Source organism: Rhinolophus sinicus, linkage group LG01 (assembly GCF_036562045.2).
Source record: "Rhinolophus sinicus isolate RSC01 linkage group LG01, ASM3656204v1, whole genome shotgun sequence".
In the NCBI taxonomy this organism is placed as follows: Eukaryota; Metazoa; Chordata; class Mammalia; order Chiroptera; family Rhinolophidae; genus Rhinolophus; species Rhinolophus sinicus.
Window position 1 is genome coordinate 156,824,879 of NC_133751.1, and position 20,859 is coordinate 156,845,737.

At 36.5% G+C, this 20,859-nt stretch overlaps 1 protein-coding gene across 8 annotated transcripts in view; it reads right to left on the reverse strand.

Moving 5' to 3' along the window:
* Nucleotides 1–20,859, reverse strand: part of METTL8 (methyltransferase 8, tRNA N3-cytidine) — a 71,152-nt gene that overhangs the window by 29,551 nt on the left and 20,742 nt on the right. For 3 of the 8 annotated variants that reach the window (XM_074337939.1, XM_019727416.2, XM_074337946.1), the window contains exon 2: nucleotides 10,979–11,133. In XM_074337939.1, the coding sequence (XP_074194040.1) occupies nucleotides 10,979–11,133 (155 nt within the window). Of the gene's footprint in view, nucleotides 1–9,353; nucleotides 9,443–10,978; nucleotides 11,134–12,778; nucleotides 12,888–15,133; nucleotides 15,193–17,711; nucleotides 17,733–20,859 lie in introns of those variants that run through there. The other 5 variants (XM_019727414.2, XM_074337924.1, XM_074337931.1 and 2 more) reach the window with 4 other exon arrangements.

Sequence of the window (20,859 nt, forward strand, 5' to 3'; positions counted from 1 at the left end):
ATAATATAATATAATATAATATAATATAATGTAACATAACACCAGGTCTTACATTAATTTTTGCTCCAAAAGACGTATTAAAGCTGATTGTCCAGCTAGGTCTTATTTTTGGGGAAACAAAGTAAGTAGACTGTTTAAGTTGAGGAAGCACATTGTAATCACGAGAACTGTGGTTCTCAAAGTGTGGTCCACCCTTTGAGGTGGTCCACTAAGTCAAAACTATTTTCATAATAATCATCTGTTATTTGCCTTTTTAATGTGTTGACATTTGCGCTGATGGTATGAAAACAATGGTGGGTAAAATAGCAACTGCCTTAGTATGAAAAAAGGCGGTCCCACCAAAATGTACTAGTGGTCATTGTATTCTATACCACCATTCAATGGGTGATAAAAAATACACTAGATTTTGTTTTTGTTTTTGTTTTTTAAATTCAATTCATTAAAGAACATGCTTGATGAAACAGTGAAAATTATTATATAAAATATTGACCGTTGGGTACACATACTTTTAATATGCTATGTGACAAAGTGGGAAGCACACATAAAGCACTTCTGCTGCATACTGAATGAAGTATGATGACGGACTTGTAGGAAAGCACTTGTACAAATGTTTGTATTGTGAACTAATCTAGCTGCTTTTTTTCATGGAATGCTATCTTTGCTTGAAAGAGCAACTGTGGATGGATTTGGTTATCTGGCAATCTTGAAAGTAAATGAAATGAACCTATCAGTTTAAGAAAAACAAATGACAATATTTGTTGCCAAAGACAATTTTGTGCTTTTAAGCAAAAATTAGAAATTTGGAAGTTTGGACCTAAACCATGAGTTTGATAGTGTCCCAATATCTGGAGATTTTTCTTGATGAGAATAGAGGTGATATTAACAAAGGTGATTTTTAAATATTGTATAATGAAATGTGTCACCATTTGGAAGAGCTACATAAAACATGGAACCGAACTTTTCCAAATTATCCATACATGATGCTATAAAATGACGCATAGGTAAAAGATCCATTCAAAGTGCATGGCGTACCAGTGGACTATATATAGCAGAATACCAAAAGTTCGTTGATATATTTTTTTAATATGCTTTCATATTCCATATTGCAACTAAGAAACTACAACTACCGAGATTTAGTGGTAATTTCTTAGTTGCAATATGGAATATTGATAGTATAATATCAAGAAAAATACCTACAATTATCTTTAAAAGCTTTTAAAAAACTACGCTCCTTTATAAGTACATATCTGTGTGAGGCCAAATTTTCCTCATATAAGTCAACCTAAACAACATTATTACAACAGATTGAATGAAGAAGCAGATATGAGAATCCAGCTTTCCATTAAGCCAGACATTAAAGAGACTTGCAAACATTTAAAACAGTGCCACTCTTTGCACTAAATTTTTGGGAACAAATAGACATTTTCATTAAAATATGTAATTTATGTGAATGGGTGGGTAATGGGTTTATTGTTTCAAAATGAATTAATAAATATTTTTAATGTTTCAGTTTTAATTTCTAATATGGATCATATCAATAAATATAATCCACATAAATAAAAGGTCTTTGGAGTCCTCAATGATTTAAGAGTCTAAAAGGGTCCTGAGACCAAAATGTTTTAAACTATTGCTCTAGAATGACATCTACAAAATAATGCAAAGATGTATAGCTAGTAGAGAAAATAAAAGAACAGATGAGACAAAAAAAATAAAAAGGAAGAAAACCAAACAGAAATCTTTTCCAATTACCATTGTAAGATGCCATCAGTTGTAAGAAGTATCATGATTTCATGAATGTTATTTGGTTAAAAAACCTGAGTCTCAAAATGAATGAAGTAAGTTGTTATGGGTATATCAGCTAAGACAGCCATGCAGCGCATAAGGATGTCTAGGTCAATGACAGACCACACATACAATGGCGGTCCCATAAAATTACAATGGAGCTGAAAAATTCTTATTGCCTAGTGACGTCACAGCTGCTGCAATGTTGTAGTACAATGCATTCCTCGCGTGTTTGTGGTGATGCTGGTGTAAACAAACCTACTGCACTGCCAGCTGTACAAAGGGAGAGCACATGCAATTATGGACAGTACATAACACTTGATGATGATAATAAATGACTATTAATGGTTTATGTATTTACTATACTATACTTTTTCTTATTATTTTAGAGTATACTCTTTCTACTTATTAAAAAAAAGTAAAATAGTATGCAGTGTTATACCTGCTGGCAGCAGCCTTATACATCTCATGTTTATCTCATCTCATCATTTTTTCTTGTGTTTGATTTAATCTCACGTTGTTTAGATACGAATATTTACCATTTGTTACAACTGCCTCCAGTATTCAGTACAGTAACGTGCTGTGTGGGCCTGTAGCCTGGGAGCAATGGGCTGTACCTCACAGCCTCGAGGTGTCGTAGGCTGTGCCATCTAGGTTTGTGTTAAGTACACTCTATGATGTTCACATGACAAAATCGCCTCATGAAGCATTTCTCTGAATGTATCCTCCTTGTTAAGTGACTCATGACGGTAGTTAAACTTATTTCAATTAAATCTTTTCTACTATTGACACTAATTTATAGTGTTGACTCCTGGCTGCCCATTCTCTTTTTGGCTGTAATAAATATTTCAGTTGATTATGTTTATTAGTAAATCAGTTTGTTACTGAGGAATGAGTGACCTACAAAAGATACAAAACACAGAAAGAACCACTTCTGCATATAATGGAATAGAAGTCACAGCTGCTGAAAGAAACGAATACCCACTTCCGTCATTAAACATTTATTGAGAACCTGTATCTATCAGCTATTGGGGCTGTGAATTGAGGATACAGAAATGAAGATTTAGTAAAACTAAAAATAGTTGAGAAGACGAGCAGCTGTAATTGGTTATGAAGAATAAAGAATTTATCAGGTAGAGAATAAGATGGGAATGGGTGCATTCTTTTTTAATAAAAAATTAAAATTCAAACAATACCAACGCATATAAAGTTTCACCTGTATCTTTGACCCCCATGCTCATCCTTGCAATAAACACTTGTTATTAGTATGATGTGGACCTTTCTAGACTTTTTTGTGTATATAAAAATAAAGATAAGTACATACTCATATACATGTAGCATATGTGCAAGAATTCCTTTATAAAAATGAGGCTATCCTAACGATATTTCTCTGTCACTTGCTATTTGTGTTTAATGACATATCATAGGCATTTCTTGATATCAGTATACATAGATCTCATTTTTATTAACTGCTACATTATTTTTCCAATGTATGGATGCAACCCTATTTTCAAAGGCTTTACTGAGGTGTAACTGACACACAGTAAACAGCACACATTTAAAGTGCACAATTGATAAGTTTTGACATATGTAGACACTCATGAAACCACTACCACAGTCAAGATAATATATCCATTATCTTCAACTTTCCTTGTGCCCTTTTATAATTCCTCCCTCTTGATCCCCTTTTCACTACCCCCACCCCACAAATCCACTGTCTTTTTCTATAGATTAGTTTGCATTCTCTAGTACAGTACAGTAAGAGTTCAGTATATACTATTTCTGGCTTCTTTCACTCAGCCTAATTATTGTTAAATTCATCCATGTTGTGTGTATCCATAGTTCATTCCTTTTATTACTGAGTAGTATTCCATTACATACATATACCACTATTTGTCCATTTACTTGTTGATGGACATTTGGGTTGTTTTCAAATTTGACTATTACAAATAAAGCCGCTACAAACAATCATGTATATGTATTTGTATGGGCATATGTTTTCTCTATAGATGGAATGACTGAATCCATCTATAATCCTATATAATAGGTATATGTTTAATTTTTAAAGAAACTGCCAAGCTGTTTTCCCATTTTATATTCCCACCAGCACAGTGTGAAAATTCCAGTTCCTCTGCATTCTCACCAGCACGTGGTGTGGTCAGTATTTTGAATTTTAGTTATTCTACTAGGGATGTAGTGCTTCCCTAATGACTAACGCTGCCGAGCTTCTTGTCATCTGCTTATTTACCATCTACGTATCTTCTTTGGTGAAGTGTGTGTTCAAATATGTTGCCCATTTTCATTGGGTGATTTGTTTATTAAATTTTAACAGCTTTTTATATATTCTGATTCTGAGTCTTATCAACAATAAAAATGAGAAAACTATACTGGGGATGTAATGTGCCGCATGGTGGCTATAGTAAATAAACTGTACTGTATATTTGAAAGTTGGTAAGAAATCTTGAAAGTTCTCATCACAAGAAAAAAATTTGTAACTGTGTGGTGATGAATGTTAATAAACTTATTGTAGTGATCATTTTCCAATATATACAAATATTGAATCATTATGTTATATACCTGAAACTAATATAATGTTATATGTTAATTATATCTCAAAAAATGCAAAAAAAGAGAACAAACTATTGATACATACAACAACATGGTAAATCTGAAAATACTTATGCTTAGTGAAAGAGGCCAGACAATAGAGTACATATCCTACAACTCTCTTTACATAAAATATTGGAAAATGCAAACTAATCCATAATGCATGTTATGTTCTTTTATCCCTCCTTCTTTCTTTCCTTTCTGTTTTACTGTAGATAAATTCTTGTGATACCCAACCTTTCTCAGAGACCTGTTTATCTTTCCCTGTAAGCTCAAGTTTGGGTATTATATTTTCTCCACATTTCTGTAACCTGAGGGTGTCAGGTAGCAGGGGCAGTGGGCAGTCTTTATGAGGGTCTGGGTCTACTTTTTTTTTAGATTTATTGAGTCCTGTGCTAGGTTTCACTTACCTACGTAGTTAGGATGTGTCCTAATAGGATCACCCTGGGCGTCCTTGGGCTTTGGATAGTTTCCTTAATTCAGTATGGAAGCCTAGGAGATGTTGAGTCCTGATTTTCCCCATTCTGCAGATCTCAAATTCCATCGCAATAGATAAGAACATTTATTTTCAAGGGCTCTTTCTCAACCTTTGCCAGGGCTGCCTAATGAGTATTAGTAACGATGTGTCAGCTGATTTTCTTGGCCTACTACTGCTTCTAAGAGATGAAGGTGGGATAGGGTCCACTCCGAGCCATACATGAATTGGTTTCTTTCCTTGGCCACTAATTTTCCATGTTTATGGACTTTTTTGGTTGCTGTTGGTACAGGTTTTGCTCGCTTTTACTATTTCTTATCCATTTTGTTGAAGGAGGAATACTTTGTTTTTCAGATTTATCCTATCTTCTTTACCTGGAGGATGATTAGTGAAATAGACCAGAGCTCCTTCAGAACAATGATCACCTCCTGTTCCTCTCTTGAGGACTCCACAGAAGCTAGCCCAGTGATTGGTCCATGTCCATATACAAAAAATGCGAGGGATAAAAGATATCACTTCATGTTCTATAATGGTGAACTCTAAGTATCCTGAACAACAAAGCCTGATTATTTATCCTAAAGTACTTCTTTTGTCACTACCACTCACCAAATTTCAAAATATGAAACCTCTCTTCCAACTGGGTTGTCTGTTTGCTTTGGAATATACCTCATACATTCTCAAAGGCAGATCTTTGCTCATGCTACCACTTGCCTGGAACAAATGGTCTTCACTATTCAAATTTTCCTCATTCTTCAGAGCCCAGGTGAAATCCTACTTTCCTCACATTCCAGGCTCAGGAAGCTTTCTATTCTGCAGACCATCACTATGGTCTTCACTGTCTTCATTGTATGACCTTGCCTAGAGTCCTCTATATTTACTCATTGGTATGTATGTCAATTCTCCACCTAATAATTGTAACAATAATGATGCCCTTTAGTGAGCACTTATTACAACTTAAGAGTTTTACATACTTATCTCCTTTAATACTCACAATACGCCATGAAGGAATTTGCTAAAGTTTACATAGTAGGAAAGGGAGTAGGGTCAGGATTTAAATTCAGATGTTTTTGGATTCTGAAGCCCATGTGTAGCCATTACATTAACTTTCAGTATAGCTGTAAACTTCTAGTAGACATGAACTGGATCGTAATAATTTTCTATATTGATTCACTTATTCAAACATACTTATAGGGTGCCCATTACATAGGGAATATAGCTATGAACCAGAAATAAGCTAAATTTTTCTCCGAAGAATCATATAATCTAATAATGAAGATAAAACAAATATATAAGTAACCAAAAGTACTTGTTAGAAAATGGTGTTAAGATAGCCGACTCTTATGTGTTGCTTATTTACTATGCATATACACTTTATATTATACATACTAATTTAATTCTCACAACAACCCTATGAGGTAGATATTACTATTATCATCCCATTTTAGAGATGTGGAAACAGAGCCACAGAGAGGTTAGACAACTAGTCAGTCTTTGCTTTCAACATCTAAACTAGACTGTCTCTCATGACAAATGTCATAATGGAGGTAGATGAAGACAATACCTATATTCACGAACTGTGAATGGAAAATTCCAACAAAATAGGGCAAGAGGAATCAGAGCTAAATATGATTATGTAAATAAAATTCATAACAAATATATGGTGATGGAAGGAGAACTAACTCTGGGTGGTGAACACACAACGGGATTTATAGATGATTTAATACAGAATTGTACACCTGAAATCTATGTAATTTTACTAACAGTTGTCACCCCAATAAAAAAATAAAAAAGATTCACATCATATAATAAGAATTCTTGATATCTGAGCTATATTGGGAATCTGGAAACAGTCCATTATTTAAATGGGTTATGGACTAAAAAGTCATTTCAGAACACACAGGTCCTGCTTTGGATCTATAGAGAATGGCTTAGCTCAGTATTTTTTAAACTAAATGTCACAACTGTTTTAGTGAGTCATGAAATCAATTTAGTCTAACCAACATCTAAAAAAGAAAGAAAAAGAGTAAAATAAAATAAATGGAAACGGTGCGTCTCACACGGTAAAACTAGACTGGAAACTTTTGTTCCTATTTCACGTATGTGCATATGTTACATATATATGTAGTGGTCCATGAGGCAACCTGCACTTCTTACTGTGGATCATGCCAAAAAGCTTGAAAGCCACTGGCCCAGCTAATTCAGTCATGAGATAATACAAGTGCTTACTGCTCCTTATAAATTTCAGGGATCCCTTGAAAAGTTGCTACACACTTACTTATACTTGGAATAGAATGGAAAGAAGAGATTTGTCCAAGTAACTGTGTAAGGTGCTCAATATAGACATATCTCCGGGCCATATCTCAAAAGCATTCTGAATACAGTTTCCTCTCAGTGGCCCCCAAAACTAACAAATGCACTAAGTATAATTAAAAGACTATATACAAAATATAAAATGGTTCAGTCATTGTGGAAAACAGTTTGGCAGTTCCTCAAAAAGTTAAACATAAAATTACCACATGACCCCATAATTCCATGCCCAGGTGTGTACCTCAAAAAATTGAAAACAAAGACTGAAACAAGCATATATCCACGCATGTTCATAGAAACCCTATTTACAAGAGCCAAAAGGTGGAAATAGCCCAAATGTCCATTAGTGGGTGAATGGATAAACCAGTTGTGTATGCATGCAACAGAACGTTATTCAGTCATAAAAAGGAATGACGTACTGATACATGCTACAGTGTGGATGAACCTCTGAGACATTATGCTAAGTGAAAGAAGCTAAACACCAAAGGTCACATATCGTATGATCCCATCTATGTGAAATATCCAGAAGAGGTAAACTCATAGGGACAGAACCAGATTGGTGGTCGTCAGGGAATGGAGAACTGCAGGGTGAGGATTAACTGCTTAATGAGGGAGGGATTTTACCTTGGAGTGATGGAAATGTTTTGGAATTAGATAAAGGTGGTGGATGCACAAAACTGTGAATGTAATTAATGCCAGTGAATTGTTCACTTTAAAATGAATAATTTTGTTATATGAAATTTATTTCACTAAATTATTTTTTTTAAAAAACACAAAAACCTATATAGGCAGATGTAAATACTAGGAATACAAACATCCAGAATCTAGAGGGCAAATCTTTCTCAGGATATCAGAAACTGAATAAAAAGGGGTACCTTTATTTTTTCTCAAAAATTTTTTTAAAAGAGGGTCATATATAGAACAATAGTCCTTACTACTTAAACTAAAGGCTAAAGGGAAAAATGAACGGTAGACAAATTTGATGAACATCTCGGAGAGAAAATTGACATATACGAGTATTTTTCTAGAAACGTCTTTTAAACATCAAAATTCAGCAAGACAGGAAACATTATTAATCTTAAATATAAAGGAGAAAATAAGGAAAGAAGTGAGGACTTCTGGGCAGAACTTTGGACTTCAAGGATGGGGAATGTAAACCAGTAAATCAATCCTCTGGTTTTCAGTTGATGTAAAGCAACTACTTTCCTCTTCCCTTGGAGGAAATAATTTTTATTGTTGTTAGAATGTGTATCTACCTCTGGAGAGAGTTCACTACAGGTATCCTGGCACCTGGGGAGCATGCTATGCAGGAGGATGGCTGTCCAGACTAGATCAAGGTTTTTCAAACTTTGATCCACAGAACCCTACAAGTCATTAAGACGGCAAGAGTTGGGGCTGGCACGTGGGAGAGAAGGGTTGTGGAGTGGTTGATGCCCTAGGCTGCTGTGTCGGCTTCCTTCAAAGCAGGTTAGCTTTTTACCTTTTAAATATTGGGATTGTATGCTAAGACTTCACTTGAGGAAAAAAAAAATTCTGCTGCTGAAGAAAAATTTGAAAACGGTTAGCCTGGATCAAGGATTCCTAAACCTGGCTGCTCAACAGAATTACTAAAAGAGCTTTTTCAGATTACAAATTTCTGGGCCATACCTCTAGACCTAGTGAAATAATAACTCCCCAAGGGATTGTTGTGCAATAGCCCAAAGCTAGCCCACAGCGTTTGAGAAGCACTGAACCACATGACCCTTGCTTCCTGGAGAGCCTATGACAAAAGAGAACTCAAATGGGTGGGCAGAAAACTTGGGCAAAAGAGCTGGTGGTAGCAGATGGAAAAAGAGAATACAGACAGCTAATCACTAGAGTCTAATGAACACACAATTGGTAAATGAGGAGCTTGCCGAGGACCAGAAGTTCCTCCAGAGGTTTAACTGCCTAGCAATGATCTCACAGCCTACTATCACTGTCCATACTGGTGCTGGTAATTAAAATGGTTTCATTCGGCAACTGTCCAAAAAAGTATTTTAAATGTGAGCCAAAAGTATAATTAAAATTTTTCTAGTAGCCACATTAAAAACAGTGAAAAGCAGTGAAATTAATTTTAATAATATATTTTATTTAATTCAGTATACCCCCAAATATTTTAACATGCAATTCGATATAAAAATTATTAAATGATATATTTTACCTTTTTTAAAAAATTAAGTCTTCAGAATGCTACAGCATATCTCCATCAGACTGGGTATCAAGTGCTCAATAACCACATGCGGCTGGTGGCTACAACAGCGTACAGTGCAGGACTAATTAATAAAACGTCAATCTATTTCCTTTAAAAACTGATAATCTGCTACAATAAAAAAAAAAAAAAAAGCCCATGTATCACTTTCCCAGCCCTAGAGACCCTGCTTCCAAAGGTAGTCAGAAAACAATTTTGTCTGAAGAGCTCATACCCAATTTCACATCTTCAGCCGTGACCCTTTTCCCTCTTGCAAGCAGTAGAGTTTGTGTTCTAGACATTTTCCCCACAATGTTCTGTTCCCAAAGCCTGTTAAAAATACTTAAAACTAAATTCACCATCATTCTTCCAAAATAAAAAAATGAATTTACCTCTTGATTTCCCTATTTCTATTAGTCATCTAGGATAAAAATTTCAGAGTCAAATGCTTCCTTTTTCTTTATTCTACAAAAGCACCAAGTTCTATTATGCTTCCTTTGAAGTCTTTCTCTCACTGGTCCTTTCTGCTTCTAGTGCTAACTGCTGATCTTTCCAGTATGTTGTTACCAAATACATATATTTAATACATATGTATTTACTATGTATAATGTCATTTCTCTTCAGTGGCTCTATCATGCCTTACACTTCAGCTTTGAATTCAGGACCACATACAATCGTGCTCCCACCACCTGGCTTATATCATTCCACCTTTATTGTTCATCAATCTCCTGGAAGAGCCTTTATTTTAGGCAAACTACCCGAAAAACTGTCTCCTGAATATGCCTTATACCTCCTCATCTTTGTATTTTCTGACTTTCTAACCACCTAGAACACCCTTAGTCCAGCTTTACCCATCCAAGTCATTATTCCACATATATTTATGTCAGGCACTGTCCTAGGTTTTGCAGACAGAATAAATAATCCTAATCTATTTGAAATCTTCCTTTACATGTTAATTATACCTCAACAGAGCTGAAATTAAAAAAGAAAAAAGAAATCTACCAGACTATGCCAAAACAGAAATGGTTTTGCATTGTTGAGTTGTTCTTACAAGGCATATATCTTATATGCCTTGTAAGAACACACAGGGCCCTTAATATTTGCTGCCTTTTATGGCTAATTATCAAATTTTCCCATAAATACTTATCTTTCTTCCCAAATAGAAGTGGATTTCCTGAAACCATGGACTAGGTCATACCAATGTGTTGCCCCTGGCAAATGTTCAATAAGCTGCAAGTACTAAACATATATTTCCTGACTGACAAGTACTTGTAAAAGAGGAAGGGCCTGTGGGGCAGGAGGAGGATTCTACATGGAAAACAGGCCCCCCGAGTGATCCACTGGCAAATCAGGATCAGAGGCAAGCAGGGAGGGACTACAAGAATCCCAAAGCGAGGAAAGCACTTAGAAAATTTCACTTTTCCAATTCCATTTGCAAAGAAATTCAGAATTGGCTACTCTTAAGTTACGATCAGTTAGCCTCAACAACGTAAGTGATCAGCTTTAAAAATCCTTTCTTGGCATGAAATGAACATAATACCACTGGTGAAGTTTAATATATATACATACATAATATCAGACCGAAGAAGATAACTCACCACATGTTGTGCTCAAAAACTTTGGCGGGGTCAGTTAAAATCCTTGATCCCAGAGGGGCCACTGGAGGATTACCACTCTGGCATCTTTGTGGCACCTTTCCTCTCCTTAGACAGAAAATAGAATTTCTCCAAATCCCACTCATCCTAATAAGTACCTGGAAAGTTACAAACAATTAATTAGTTAATATGGATTAAACAGTGTATTGTTTATCTGATAGCCATAAACTGGTTCAGAAAGTTTACAACCTGAGAAAGGACACAAAAACTAAATATTTTTAAATGAAACATGGGCATGATACCGTGTTTCCCCAAAAATAAGACCTAACCGGACAATCAGCTCTAATGCGTTTTTTGGAGCAAAAAATTAATATAAGACCCAGTATTATATTATTATATTATATATTATATTACATTACATTACATTACATTACATTATATTATAAAGACCAGGTCTTATAGTAAAATAAGACTGGATCTTATATTAATTTTTGCTCCAAAAGACACATTAGAGCTGATTGTCTGGCTAGGTCTTATTTTCGGGGAAACACGGTAACTTCTCTCCTGAAGTATTTTCAGGCCAAGAAAAGCGAAAAGAATATTTAGAGTGTGTGACATTGGCTGGCATTCTTTATAAATCACAGCCCTGACCAATTTTGCTTTGTTTGGTATTTGCTTATTTAATTTTTAGCACATGGCCAAAGCATGTAAGCCCAGAATCTGGATTTTGAGTACTTTATTATTTTGTTTTGGGAATTCTAGGCAAACATATTTTTAGGGAATATTCTATGACCCGTAGACCAAAAATCCAAGTATAATAGCAGAATAAGAAAACAAATCTAGTAAGTCTCATCCCTTGGGCTGAGCAGAATAACATGAAAACTAGCCAAATAAATAAGTAAATACTGTATTAAGGTATGATCCCAGCAATTCTTAACTCTAACAGTCTCGGATACATATATTTGTAAGAACAGTCAGAAATACAGTTGCAAAATAGATTTCCCTGTACATAACACTGGTTTAATCCAGCTCAAGAGATGAGACATCAGTTTATTAGCTAAATCCATCCTCATTTCTGGAAGAATAACTTAAACATTTAAATATACGCCAACTTAACTATGTATTGACAAATATGTTGGTTTAAAGTGTTTATGGGGGCCGGCCTGGTGGCTCTGGCGGTTAGAGCTCTGTGCTCCTAACTCCGAAGGCTGCAGGTTTGATTCCCACATGGGCCAGTGGGCTCTCAACCACAGGGTCCTCGAATCCCGCAAGGGATGGTGGGCAGCGCCCCCTGCAACTAAGATTGAACACAGCACCTTGAGCTGAGCTGCTGCTGAGCTCCCAGATGGCTCAGTTGGTTGGAGCGCATCCTCTCAACCACAAGGTTGCCGATTTGACTCCTGCAAGGGATGGTGGGCTGCGCCCCCTGCAACTAGCAACGGCAAAGGGACCTGGAGCTGAGCTGCGTCCTCCACAACTAAGACTGAAAGGACAACAACTTGACTTGGAAAAAAGTCCTGGAAGTACACACTGTTCCCCAATAAAGTCCTGTTCCCCTTCCCCAATAAGATCTTTAAAAAAAAGAAGTGTTTATCAAAAAGAAGCTCGAAAGAGCTTACTTCTCCCAATAAGAAGCCACTGTTACACTACTTGGCATTTTACCCTCATTCAGTTGTTCATCACGGCACACAGCCTAATGCTGTAAGCTGTCAGGTAGGAACAGATGCTATAAGGTGTGTGTACATAATACACATTAGAGACTATCCGAGGTGCTATTAGGCATAAAAATGACATGTATTGTACATGCTTTTACCACCTTATTGAAAGTCAATGGGTTTTAGGAGTATGAATTCCAAAATGAACTGCAGAATGTCAAAAACATCTCATTGTGCTTTTAAACATAAAATTCAAGATTTTCCTTTTGGAGAAAAAAAAGGCTTAGTTATACACACCAAAAAGACTGTAATGGTTCCATTCAAATGTGACTAACAGTGATGAGAAATGAAAGAGTCAACAGCTACTGCCGAGCTCCTGTTCCTTGTTTGTTTTTCCTTCTCCACTAAATGCAAGCAAGCTCTTTGGTGGAGGCAAAGGAAATTAAGTGCTCCGCCTACCACTAACTCTGCTCTGATGGGCCTTTGTTCTCTCCTCCTGCCAGTGTGCCAGGTAAGACTAACAAAACCCTACCTGCACAATTATTTTTAGAGCTGTCTTCCTGCACTGAATACTACTCATAAAATCTTCTGTATGCTGAAAAGTAGAAACTGATTACACCTAGAAAGACCGGCAATTCGAGCTCAAAAGTGTGAAATGATGTAAACGTATTCCACTCAGGAAAGCCAAATCAAAATGAAATTTCAATCCTTCAAATAATCATGTGATACTTATCTATATCTATCTTTATGTAGAAGAGAGAGAAAAAAAGACACATGAGCTTCTCTCATTATAAATGACCAAGAACCTCTAGAGACAGTTGGAGACAAAAATCATAACCAGATAGGATATTAGGCAAATCAGAAAAATGTCAGAGAAGTGTGTGCCTTGTAGGCTATTAGCCTGCAGAGAAGGGTCGTGTGGCCAGGGCCGAAACGTGTGGCAATTTGTCCGGCTTTGGCAGCTGTTTTTCTAATTAACCACACAAGCATCTTTATGTGTGTCATTTATTTATTTTCTGTTCCAGTCACACACAGACTTGCATAGTTATTAATCTTTTTTATTATATAAAGCTACAAATTTATATAATAAAATACTATAAATGCATAATAAAATTACATAAATGGCTTCCCAACAAAATTGCAAGCTTCTAAAGGCAGCACCGAGATGCTCGTGAATTGCTTGACTCATTACACAAACGTGATACTTGTCTGACGTGAGTTTAATTGGAAGGAAGTTACTTATTACCCAGGGTGGCTCCTATGATCCTCAGTGTGGAAGAAGGAGGTGATAGGAGAGTGTGACAGTATATAGGCAGCTATCCAGTTACACTGACTGCAGTGAGGGACACATGCGCTTCATATTAGCTTTACTACTTCGGCTACTACGTCATGTCCATTTTGTGATGGGAAAGAAAGGGCAGGGTCAGCCTCAAACGGAATTCTGGTGGAGAAAGTTGGTTTCTGCCAGCAGTGTCCCAGTCTCTTTACGTACACTCTTCTTAACTCTTTTGGCATACCTTAATTTGAACACAAGTTTAACTAAGATATTATTTGCATAATGAAACTGTATGGATAAATAGTAATTTTTATTTGAAATAACACAAAGAGGTATAGCTAAAAATATTCCATTTACCCAAAGGAAGGTTAGGAAAGGCAAAACAGGAAATAAAAACAGATGGGTCAATTAGAAACCGAATACCATGGTAGCATATTTAAACCTAACCATATCAATAATTACATTCAATAAATGGCTCCAATGAAAAGGCATAGATTGTTGATTTGCATGAAAAAGCAAGACCCAACCATACTCTGTAAGAAAGGCACTTTAAATATAAAGACAGAAATAGATTAAAATTTTAAAAAGGGATACCACACAAACACTACATAAAAATCTGGTAGAGCTATATTAATAGACAAAGTAGACTTTAAAAAAAAAGACTATTACAGAGATAAAATGAGACATTTAATAATGACGAGCCAATTCATCAAGACATAACAATCCTAAATGTGCATGTACCTCATAACAGAGCTTTAAAATACCTGAAGCAGAAATGAAAAGAACTTTTGAAAAGAAGAAAACAAATTCACAGCAATATTTGGAGATTTTAATAGCCCCCTGTCAGCAATAAATAAAACAATACTCAGAATCAACCTATCAAAACAATCAATAAGGATATAAAAGATTTGAACATTATGAACTTGATCTAAATGTCATTTATAGAAAGAACACTATACCTAATTATAGCAGAATACACATTCTTTTCAAGTGAACATGGAATGTTTGCCAAGATAGACCATAAATGCTAGGCTATAAAACAAGTCTCGATAAATTCCAAAGTATTAAAAGCACACAGACTATGCTTTCTGACCATAACGATATTAAATGTTAATATTTTTGATGAAATTGACTCATGAATAAATATCCTTCCTTTCTCTGCTAATAGTCATTTAGTTATATTAATAGACAAAGTAGACTTTAAAAAGTGGTATTTCTTTTACTTACTTTGCTTATAGGTTTCCACTTTCAGCTCCCCATCTTATGACGGGTCTTCCTCTCAAGTCCTGTCAAGGTCAAACAGAATGAGCACTTCAGTGCCATGGCTCTCTGACATCTCAACGCCAGGATTCAATACGAATAGTCAGTTGGCTCAAGCAATCACTAAGGAACAGACCCAGAAAAGAACTGAAGCTCACTTAGGTATCAGAGTTCTTGAATTTCGTTACAAATAGCATTTATTATGCTATCAAGTATACAGAGGTGTGCCATAAAGCACTGACACACTTCCTGCCAGCTCTAGATGTGCCTATTGGAGAATGCAAGGAAAAGAACAAACGTATAAAATGACCTGAGTCCTGCATACAGTATGACAAGCCAAGGAGAAGAGGGTTTTAATATTTAGCAGTTTTCTAGACCCACCGCTACTACCACATTGTGCTTGTGGGTATAGAACGACTTGTGGGGAAGAGATCTCGGTCCCACCTCCAAATTTGGACTAGATGCTTTCCTTCTACTAAAATGGAGCCCTTTTCACAATGATTCACACGTCTGCCTTACTATACCAACAAACTAGAACATATTCTACCAGAATAGGTAAAATGTATTTACATTTTATGAACATGAATTATAAACATGAAAGTATTTCTTAAATAATTGCAATTTTTATTTTTGTAGGGTAACAGTTCTCAGTACTTTTTAAATAAAAAGGATGATTTTAGTTAAAGAAAATACTCCATACTACATTTTGCAAATTGAAGAAAATCTTCGAGGAAGTAAAGTACCAATACCAATTTATTTTTCATGTAAATCTAAATTTTTTAAAAAAGTTAAGTATTTACCACGTGTAAGGCCCTGTTCTAAGCACTTTACATGTATTATCGTATTTAGCATCTATTTCCCTATCGAGGGGTACTATTTTTATACCTTATTACAGAGGGAAAACCCCTGTGTAATGAAGTAACATGCTTCAGGTCACCCAACGGGGCTTCAGTTTGAACCCACGCACTCTAACCCAAGAGCCCACGCCCTACTATTTTTTTCTGTCTTTGTTATTCACATACATAGTCTGCCCGTTTGCACGCTACTTCTGTACACTACACATACCAGACGATCACAGTACTGATTCCCCAGTCTGTACTGGGATTACTAATTTGCAACTGATTTAAGGAGGCTCAGAATTCCTCCTATCCCTTCCTCTCTCTCAATTCTATTTCTTCTCTTGGGCCTTAATCAAACAGCAAAAATGCCATTGCAAAACACCAGTCCCCAGATTTAGAAGAGCATAGTTATTCTTTCTAGTACTCAAATCTCAAGATACAAGCAAAGCACTCTTGCATCACATAAATAATGTAACATTTTAACACTCAGTTCTTTTTAACTGGTCTACTTTTACACAGCTGAGGAGTAGAGGCAAAGAAGGATTTATTTCCCTTGCTACTAAAGCTTGATCCTAAGATTTCATTCTCATATCTCAACACTACTAGCAGAACACCTAAGAACTAGAGCAAATAGTACTTCTGTCTGTGTGAATCTGTAACAGTTATCCTTGGAGCACTTAGCTGGCTCTGAGAAAAAACTATTTGTAAGGCTCCCAAGAATGATTCCCACTTGTTTCAGCTCACTGAAATCTCAGGGAAAGAAACTGCCGTTAATCATACACTAAATGCCTGCCCTCCATTTAAAAGTTAACTCCCCTTTGATGTTTCCTGGGTTCTGAGCATCCTTTAACTAAATAAATTAGTGAGACATTCATGTTTTTTACCTTTGTAACTGTTTAGCTTTCTTTTTTTTCTTCAGCTGGGAAACTGGTACAAAGGTTTCATTCAGAGGAACAAGCGTCATCTAGATAAAGCTACACTGACATTACCTGAAAGGCTAGCATTAATGAGAGCAAATTAAAGTGTTATTGTTGTACTGTGTTGGATAGCGGAAGCCAACAGGTAAGAAACACTTAAGTATCAACTACACTGCAGTGAAAACTGAAGCTTCAATTAACCCTGGCAATTTCAGTGAAGTCAGGGGGTGACCATCTGTGAGGCAAAAAGCTCAGGCAACTCATACATCTTGTTTTAATCTTTCTTTGGATGATTATAATTTCAGGGTATAAGTAAGGTTATTAGCAAGAACAGCACAACAACAATAATTACAGTAAGTATTTACAGAGCACGTTGATCTCCCTGTGACATCAGCCACTCTGCAGCTTCCCAATGGGAAGCTCACGCTCAGTGTCTGCTCTCCATGGCGCCCTTACAGGCGGCCATCCTGTACGTACTCACATGGAGAGGCTACTGGGGCTCATGGGGCTCACCAGTGATTTCTTTAAAGGCGTTCATGTCAACCCATCTCAAAACCGCTTCAATTCAAAATATCGGAAGGGTATACTATTCTCATTACTCTGGAAGTTGTCTCCAAACACATGCTGGACCACAGTGAAATCTGTTTTAACTCATCCACCTGGCATTTCACATCTGTGCGCTACAGTCACTTCTGGAGACATTGATCGGATTTGGTGGGCTGATAAAAGATAAGTTACACTCATACTTGATACGTTGTCATTCCTTACAAATTCCATTTAACAACTCACATGAAAGAGATGAATGGAGTTCCGCCCTTAATAAGACTTCTGCTTTCCTATTCATCGCAACGGTCTCTATCCCTAAGTACACTAGATGACAGGAGATGCTTGGACCTGTATGCAGGATTTACACGGTCATGGATGGACTCATATATCAACAAGGCTGCCCTGGCACAAAATGGAATGTTATAAAAAAATTCAAGTCATAATGGATGTTAGATATAAAAATGTGAAATATAACATTAGAGAATAAAAGTGTCCAAATGAATGTATTTCCATAATTTCAAGAGAATGTGAGATTTAGGTAGGCAGGGGTTATAGCACTGTGTAAATTCTATTTTAAAGAACCACAATTAGTTATAACTTGCAAAAAAGCAAGGGAAACTGCAGCAGGGACTGTCAGGAGAAATGTTTACCCCCACACCACAGGAGGCACGGGGCAGTCAGAAACGGGGCCAGAGAATGAAAAGTCAAATGCATGGGAATGGTATAAGTTCTACATGAGAATAGACAAGTTGCAAGCTTCCAGAAAGCATTTAGAATTCCACAGGATTATAGAGTGCTGGGGCCAGAGGATGTTAGATTCCTCGTTAGAGCACCTATACTTTCTCCTTATAACAGCTGCTCCCATTGCAGTCACTCCTTTTCTCGCCTTGAGGAGGCTTCTTGGCCTGGCCTTCTGTCCTCAGACCTTTTAGCCAAAAGGAAACAAATCCCTTATTTCCTTGAGTCCTCGTGAATACTGGGAGCTTAACTCCAACATCTTGTTCTTATTCAAAAGATTAGTCTTCCTAAAAATCCATGTGCCAGCTACTCTTGCAGCTGGAGGAGATATGTGACCGTGTTCCGGCTGACAGAAGTCTGCTAATGGCTAAAGTCTTTGCTTAAAGGGAAAGGAGTCGAATAAGAGCTCTATATACAAGGAGCGTATACCTGGACTTATGTAACACTATACTATAGTCCTATCCATGTAGAGCAGAGGGATTAGTATAAATAAAGATAAAAAAGTATGAAAGTGCATGGTATACTCAGAAAATAAAAAAATAATTTGGGAAAATATGCTAAGTAACTTTGGAAATAAGTAGAGTCTATAAGGAACAGCAATAGGAACTACAATCAGCACAGCACTCCAGTTGATAAAGGGCTAACAATTCTAAAACCACTATAAAAATATACTGGAATTGAACAATTCAGACATAGATAGTAGATGATGGGATCCAGGTTTGTCATTGGTAGTAGGAGGTCACAGACAAGCAAGGGGAGAAGGCTAGAACCATCCATATGGTAATGAATTAGAACTGGAGTCATCAGTAGGAACTCATGACTAGCTTAATATAAATACAGATACTACGTACAGAAATATTTGTAGATATGTATGTATACACAGGTTAGTGGATATATATAACCATATATATAATATATACTCATGTGTGTATATATTTATATAAAATATGCTTTATATGTATTTTATATATATTTATACGTGTATATATATTTTATATAATATATATATATATATATATATATATATATATATATATATATATTCCTTAGTCTGCAATCTGAGAGGGCTTAGAAGCAACCACACCCATAACAACAAACACACCAAGCATGCAGATCTTGGTTTCTAATATCATTGTCTATTAAAATGAACCAGAGAACCTTGGAGAAATGGCTGGTTTTAGGTCTGTGGCGGAGAATATACAAGATAAGCCTACAGAATTTTGTAGCGCCAGAAAAATGCTCAAACAACAACAAATTACCCCAAACCTCACAACGAAAGGGGTATGTCAAAGGTACACATGAGCCAAATGAAAGACCTCCCAATGGCCAATGCTGAAACACTTTGAGCAACAAAATAAAGGAGTGCTGGATTATAACCCAAAGTATAAAATAAATATCCACATGCTCATACTAATATAAGTGATTAATTGAATTGAATAAATAAATAAATGGGGGAGAAGAGAGAAATCTCCCACGCAAAAGAATTCCAAATAATTTATGTAGACTCTCTGTCCAAGGAGGTGTAGCATTCATTACTCTTCCTTCCTTCAGGGTGGGCAGCACATAGTGACGTCTTTCTAAAGAGGACAGCACAGAAGGAGGGAAAAGTACCTCTGCAGTGAGAAACCTGACAGACACTATACCTCAGCCCGGTGACCAAGGTTAACATCACAGTGATAAATCATGTTGACAGTATGTAATTGCTATACGGTGTGATGACGATGGTACTTTACCGCTGCTCTTCCCCCTCCCCAAACCCACACCCTTGTCTAATCATGAGAAAAACACCAGACAAACCCTAATTGAAGAACATAATTTGGAGAGCGGGGATACATAATTCAGTGCTTAACAAAAGCTATCTTAGAGTCATGACTGGACTTAGGGATGACACACACAACTTGAGGACGAAACCAACTCTGAGGAAGGAAAATAGGAAGATAAAAAGAAGTTAGTTGCCACTGTTAAGTAGTTGGATTAAGTTTCCTTTTAAGCCAGTTCCACCTCTGACTTTTTCAGTTATTGCGCCAATACATCCCCTCAATTGTTTAAGCCTGTCTCTGTTTTCTGTTACCTGTAACCTAAAGTAACCTGATAAAGAAATTATGTGATTTCTTCTACCACCTGGCAGTCTAGGGGCAAAGTGTTTGGTTCTATCTAGATCAGGTCTGTCCAGGCTGGTAGCTCAGAAAGTGGTGATTGAGGATGATGGAATTGAGGGAGAATATAACTGATGACCATGAAATAAGCCCAAAATGACCAGAAATTAAAAAATAAAGAGGAGGGAAGAGAAGGAGGGATGAAGTGCTGATGAGCTTGACATGGCTGAAGTCTGGGTTTAATAAAAACAAGGAAAGGGAAGACAGATAGAAGGTCCTGGTTAGAAATTAGGCCTTCTGAGTTTGTTAACCGATGTCACCTAGTGACAAAAAGGGTAACACTGTAACAATGAGGAGGGAATCCTGTTCTGAATGAGAGGCTCTTACAATGCGTTTTAGAAGAACCACAAGGCCATAAACACCTAATGAAAGGGAAACATTTTAGAATGGACAGAGGCTAAAATATGGATTCTCATCCGCCACCTCATTTTAATCTGAAGGTTTATATAATAGATCTCCAACCCTTGTTCTTCAGGAACAATCTCTCACTGGACACA